This window comes from Carcharodon carcharias, chromosome 11 (assembly GCF_017639515.1).
Source record: "Carcharodon carcharias isolate sCarCar2 chromosome 11, sCarCar2.pri, whole genome shotgun sequence".
In the NCBI taxonomy this organism is placed as follows: domain Eukaryota; kingdom Metazoa; phylum Chordata; class Chondrichthyes; order Lamniformes; family Lamnidae; genus Carcharodon; species Carcharodon carcharias.
The window spans coordinates 136,449,024-136,455,813 of record NC_054477.1 but is presented as its reverse complement, the minus strand read 5'-3'; the positions used below and the strand labels follow the sequence as shown (position 1 = coordinate 136,455,813).

General features: G+C 48.3%; 1 protein-coding gene across 1 annotated transcript; it reads left to right on the top strand.

The window, feature by feature from the left end:
• The first annotated feature begins 3,415 nt into the window (after positions 1 to 3,415).
• Positions 3,416 to 6,019, top strand: LOC121284255 (SLIT and NTRK-like protein 5). Its single transcript, XM_041199591.1, has one exon. The coding sequence runs from the start codon at positions 3,416 to 3,418 to the stop codon at positions 6,017 to 6,019; it is 2,604 nt and encodes an 867-aa protein (XP_041055525.1).
• Positions 6,020 to 6,790: the final 771 nt, after the last annotated feature.

Sequence of the window (6,790 nt, the reverse complement as noted above, 5' to 3'; positions counted from 1 at the left end):
GATGACCAAAAGGTTGGTCAAAGAAGCAAGTTTTAGGGAGCATCTTTAATACGAAAAGAGACAAGGGAGGGAAAGCATACTACCTTAGGGCTTTAGCAGCTGAAAGCACAACCACCAGTAGTGAACTGACGAAACCAGGTGTTGCACACAAGGGGGCCAGAATTGGAGTACAAATATCACAGCGGGTTATAGGGCTGAAGACAATATTACAGCTATGGGGATGGGGGGATGTTGTTTGATCGATATCACCGTCTCAGTTTTAAACTCTAATTTCTGACGCCCCTTCGCCAATTACGATAGTGAGTTATTACGATCTGAGATGAAAGGCAGTGGAAGATAGGACCCTGAGCGGAGGCCAGGTAAATGCATCCCTAAATCCAGTGCTTCCACACAATTGATTTTTTTTTAGGTTCCTCTTGCCAGAACGTCAGCAAAGTCAAATATATGGAGCTTTCTGTGTCAGTCCTTATTTCTATCACCCTGCACTGCCATCTATTGGCTATTGGCATGTGCAGTTCAGTTCAGCTAAGCAGTTTTTTTTCCCTTCTCTCCCCCCTCGCTGCTTATTTGCCTGCTGTTTGGGAAATGGCTGGAATGACAAACAACCACGCTGAGTACACTAAATACTGACGCTCCTACAAATGGTTTGTTAGCGCTGATTTATCACCCTCTTAAAAATATGGACTGGATCAGCCTTGATGGAATGAACAGAAATTACAACATCCAACAAAATCGAAGGAAGAATACTGTTCCAAACTAGTGGACGACTCGCGTATATATTCCAGATATTATATGTGCTGCATGTGGGTTTTTTTTTAAACTTCAATTTCCATTTCAAATTTAAGATTGTGTTTTTTTTCCCTCTCTCTCCAAATTCCAGCGTGGATTATCGTTACTATTGACAGCGGCGTTTACCGTTCCAGGGCAATGGATAATGAAGAAGGGACGGTACATGGAAATAAGGACTTCCAGCGACCCCCTTCAGCATTCCCCGAGGGTTGGTTCAAATCCACATGAACACCAGAGCGGATTTCGCCGGGACAAGCACACTTCCCAGTCCCATAATCCGACTTTCCGCTTTAAGGCAAAACCAAGAGACGGGTCTGCTCCAGCCATATTTTACAGTTGGCGATTGGAAGACATACAGTAACCGCGTCGGGGTGGGGGAGTGTGTGCAGTAGTTATTATTATGTGAGCGCCGAAATGAAGGGCAGGAAAGCAGACTGTCGGGCTGCTCCCGACCGGTTAGTTTTGTTAACCGTCTGGTGCTGGTAAAGTTGGTGGGAGTGAAGTGAGAGAAGGGGAGGGTGGAGGGGGTGAGGGATAAAGTCGAAGATCCAGTGGACCGTCACGTGAAGCGGTCTGCGAATTTGTCTTAAGCACAACCACAATATATACGAAGAACCCACTTTAAGGATTGCTAATCACATCTCTAAACCACCAGTTTCGCTCGAATCGTGGCCGGAAGCGCACCTCTCCTGCAATATTATGAGCCTTCGGGAGCCGAGCTGGGTAGGTAAATTCTAATTCCATTATAACAAGGTGCAGGAAAGGATCTCAATCGACCGACGTATTGATGCTGGGAGCAAGCAGGATTATGTCTGTGTGTGTGTATGCCAGAGGTAATAGTCAAAAGTATTGAGCGCTGGGCAAATAACGGCAAATAAAACCCCGCTTGACATTAAGATATGGAACATAGCGAGGATCCGGAGAAGAACGCTATGCTGGGCATTAGTCTGCTTTGAGCAAATAGTGCTGTGCTTGAAGTTTAATGGCTCTTCTCGCTGTATTTTCCGTTCATATATCTGATGAAATTATAAAACTTTGTTTTATTGGGGGGAGGGGTTGGGTGGGGGTAATGGAGGTACCCCATAGACACACAGAGGGTGAGACGCTGTTGTGAAGGTGGGGGGGGTGGGTAAAAGGAGTAACACCCTGACTCTCCCATAATACCGAGGGGATTCCTACAGGGAATAATAATTGTGTTGAAGTGTTTTTCTTTGGGTCTGTGATTTAACCTTACGCTGCAACCTTGTGCATTCGATATCCTCCAGGTTACCAACACAGGGGGAAAAAACGCGCTCGGAACCAAGTGATTTTTTCAGGACCAGTGGGTAGAAATTTGCATTTTTTTTGCGGAGCCGATGTGATGCGGTTGGTTGAATGAAAACACAAAAAAAAGCGGCAGGAAATCGGATTTGTTTCGAGCGAGATGAAATTTGGGTATTAAATCACTGACGTAGATCATGTGTTTGCCTTTAATCAACTTGGATATCTTTTACCCTGGATGAAGGGCTGCGACAGTTCTCGCCGAGTGTCAACCGGCATCTCTTGCGCTGGCACATTTGGCGGTGGGCTTTATCCAAATATTCCAATCTAGATACTTTCACCCGGGGCTTGTTTTATTCTCCGCCAAATATTGGGTGGCAGCCCTCTTGTCAGATATGGCTGAGTCTATCGAGCCCTGCCTCAAATCCGCCAGTATTTGGGGAGACGGGGTAAGTCAGTGAGGAGAAAAAAAAATCCGCTTGAATGAAAGAGGGAAGGCCATGTGTTGTGTCTTTTTTTTCTCTCTCCCAGCGTTAGTTTGTCATCTTTGAAGTGAAACCTTCGATCTCTCAGTCGATTCTAACACAGAAAGCATAGGGTTCCTGTTCGGCAGAGAGAGTCGCGCAGGCGAAAGCAAATGAGCAGTTTATTTGGAATGATTTGCAAAAGAATGCATCCGCTTGATTCGCGCTGTTACTATTTTAAAAAAGATTCCTTTCAGAAGAGGCTCGGTTCCTTTTGAATTCGGATCTGCTCAGATTGCCCTCCCCTCCCCTTTACCCAACAGCATTCTAATGCTGCAAAAAAAAAAACCCATGAAAAATATATTTCTGAAATCTGGTCAAATGCATGTTGAAGCTCGAGTGACGTTAACGCAGGGTATGATTAAGTGACGCGAACACTAAATGCAACTTCCTATATCTCAACTAACAAGGGGCTCCACTCATTCCTTATCCAGCCAGTGTGTCTCTCCGCCCAGTGCCTTAAAAATGAGTACACGGGACTTCCATTCGAGAACCTGCTTTGGAACTGAGACGCGCTCGGATCCCAGGAATTATATCGGGAATTATATCGGGAATGTCATTTTAACTTTTGATGACCTCGACGTCACTGCAGCGATCAGTTGGGGATCTGGTGACCGTTTGAGCAACCGATCTGTCGTCAGGAAATAGCCCCCTCCTTTCAAAGTGATTCTGGGTGGGGGGGTGGTGAGGAGGGAAGAGAGGGGGGAGGGGGGGGTGTCATTTTTGGTGACGTTAGTTGATCGCTTGCAATGGAAAGTATTTACACTCTTTCTTCTCTTCTCAAGGTGATGAGCTGCAAGCCAGCGCTGGAGTAAGCACGGATCCACACTCGGGGCATGAAAATGTATGTGTGGATAACGCAAGCCATCGCCTTTGCATCCTTCGTCCTGTCGTGGGCTGAAACCATAGAAAGCTACGGAGACATTTGCGAAAATCTTTGCTCTTGCGAGGAGAAAGACGAGGTCCTGGTGGTCGGCTGTGAGAACAGCGAAATTATCAGCCTCCTGCAGATCAGCCCGCCGCGGTTCCCGGTCTATCATTTGTTTCTGACGGGGAACCTGCTCAGCCGCCTGTACCCCAACGAGTTTATCAATTTCACCGGCGTTTCCATTCTGCACCTGGGTAGCAACGAGATCCAGGACATCGAGGCGGGCGCTTTCAACGGGCTGCGAGCCGCCCGGCGGCTGCACCTCAACAACAACAAATTGGAGGCGCTTCGGGATGACACTTTTTCAGGGCTGGAGAATTTGGAATATCTCCAGATAGATTACAACTACATCAGCTCCATCGAAGCCGGCTGCCTCGGTAAACTGCACATGTTGCAGGTCCTCATCCTGAACGACAACCTGCTCAGCAGCCTGCCCGGCAACCTTTTCAAGCACGTCCCCCTCACCCACCTCGACCTGAGGGGCAATCGGCTCAAGATGCTGCCCTACGCGGGGCTCCTGGAGCACATGGACCGAGTGGTCGAGCTGCAGCTGGAGGACAACCCCTGGAACTGCACTTGCGAGCTCATTGCCCTGAAGGCTTGGCTGGAGAGCATTTCGTACACCGCCCTGGTCGGGGAGGTCGTGTGTGAGACCCCCTTCCGACTGCACGGCAGGGACGTGGACGAGGTGTCCAAGCAGGAGCTGTGCCCCCGGAGAACGAGCATCGACTCCGATTGGAAGCTGCTGCCCCCACTGACCACCCACGGGTATTTTTATACCAGCCCAGCCCCGGCCACTTCCATCGTCACTTCCTCGTCTGTCTCCAAGTTTCCATCCAGGGCCCCCAAGGGCACTCGCCTCCCCAAAGCCCCACGTGCCCGCCCCACCTCCAAGGGCCCCCCCGCAAAGGAAGGCTACAACTACGGCCCCATTTTCGCCTATCAGACCAAGCCCCCGGTGCCTTTAGTGTGCCCCCGCCAGTGCACGTGTAACATGCAGATCTCTGACATTGGCCTCAACGTGAACTGCCAGGAGAAGCGGATCGAGAGAATTACCGAGCTGCAGCCCAAACCCTACAACCCCAAGAAGATGTACCTCACCGGGAATTACATCCTGACCGTCCGGAGGTCGGACTTCTATGACACGCCGGGATTAGACCTGCTGCACCTGGGTCACAACAGGATCACCGTGGTCCAGGACAGAGCCTTCATGAACCTCACCCACTTGCGCCGACTTTACCTCAATGGTAATTGCATCGAAAGGCTCACTTCGGAGATCTTTTACGGGCTGCGAAGCCTGCAGTACCTGTACTTAGAGTACAACGCTATTAAAGAAATTGTGCACGGCACCTTTAAGCCCGTCCCCAGTTTGCATCTGCTCTTTTTAAACAATAACCTTCTGAGGGCTTTCCCCAGGGACATCTTTGTAGGGTTGAATCTGACCAGGCTGAGCTTGCGGAGTAACCGTTTCACATCCCTGCCTGTGGTTGGAGTCCTAGAGCAACTTAAGTCCTTAATACAGATCGAGCTGTACGAGAACCCCTGGGATTGTACCTGTGATATTGTAGGCATGAAGCACTGGCTGGAGAGGTTTAATACTGGCACTCTCATTAATGGCGTGATCTGTGAATCGCCCAAGCAGTTTACAGGGAAAGACCTGAGAGCGATTAAGTCCGATTTGATCTGCCCTGATTACTCTGATATAATCGTGTCGACCCCGTCCCCTTCCGCTGCCCAGACCACGGAGAGCCCCACCACCGCGGCCACCCCTTTCCAGTACATGGCGGACACGGGCTCTGTGCCCCTGTCCGTCCTCATCCTCAGCTTGCTTCTGGTCTTCATCACGTCCGTGTTCGTCGCCGCCGGCCTCTTCGTGCTGGTGATGAAGCGGCGCAAAAAGGCACAGAGTGACCGAGCCAGCACCAACAACTCCGACGTGAGCTCTTTCAACCTGCAGTACAGTGTGTACAGCCACAGGTCGGCCCCCAAAGCCAAGAGCCCAGCCAGCCATGTGTACGAGTACATCCCTCACCCCCTGGGACACATGTGTAAGAACCCCATCTACAGGTCGAGGGAGGGCAACTCAGTGGACGATTACAGAGATCTACACGAGCTGAAGGTCACCTACAGAAACCAAGTCGACGAGGAAAGAGAAAACCAGTTGAGGAGCCCCACGTACAGCATTAGCACCATAGAGCCCCAGGAAGAGATCTCCCCAGTGCAAGATGTAGATCATTTCTATCGTGGGATTTTAGAACCCGTGAAACAGTCGCCCACTGGGAACAGTATTGACTATAAATTTGGTAGCCCACCAAACTATAATTACTCACCAAACTATGAAATTAGACGTCAGTATTTACATCCAGAAAGGATGAGGGAGACGGTGCTGTACGGGGCACCCAATAACGTATATGCTGAGCAAATTAGAAATGACTATCTCGAACTGAAAGCAAAGCTTCATATTGAGCCGGACTACCTCGAAGTTCTGGAAAAACAGACAACGTGCAGTCAGTTCTAAGCCACAGAGTTGTTTATATACAGTATTTATTTCTAATTATCTGAGGTTTGTTTTTTTTCGGTCAATATAAATGTTTGAGGTGAAAGTGCCTGGGCACGAGATCATCACCTTGAACGGGATATTTGAACTAGGGGTGTGCACCAGAACCAGTGGGTCCACTGAAACATTGGAATTTGCTAGGATCAAAGGAACCCAACTGAAGATTTGCTGGTGATATTCTGACAATAGGCATAAGTAAACGTTTTGGGTTTCACTGCTCTTAGAGGGACATTACAGTCTTTCTTACTTTCTTAGCTTTCCCATATCTGGAAACAATACTGTTTTTAACTAAATTAGCATTACATTACAGTGTGATAGTCAGATTGTTGTTTCTTCACGTGTACTTCAAGTCAGCTATTTTAGTTACAAAATAGACCCAGAAAATTACTTCTAGCACACAAAAATCACCTGGGAGTGACCTCTCCAACCAAAATATTTTGCTTATTCCTAGATGACATCAGAAATATCGCATGTTGTACAAAAATGCATCAATATATTGCAGTTTTGCCGCAGGACTCAACGTACCTGTTGCAGTGGCTCACTGTGTGTCATAGGTGATGTTCATTGCACAGTTCGGGTTTGGTTCTAGCTTCAGCAGTCTTTATAATTAGAGTCAAAATGGCCTTTCATCAAACTCCAAGAGGCTAGCACACCCCTAATTTTAGTATGAAGCTCTTATTCTTAAAGTGGATGTCTTTGTATGCATTCTGCACTTTTAAATTAGAAAGAGAC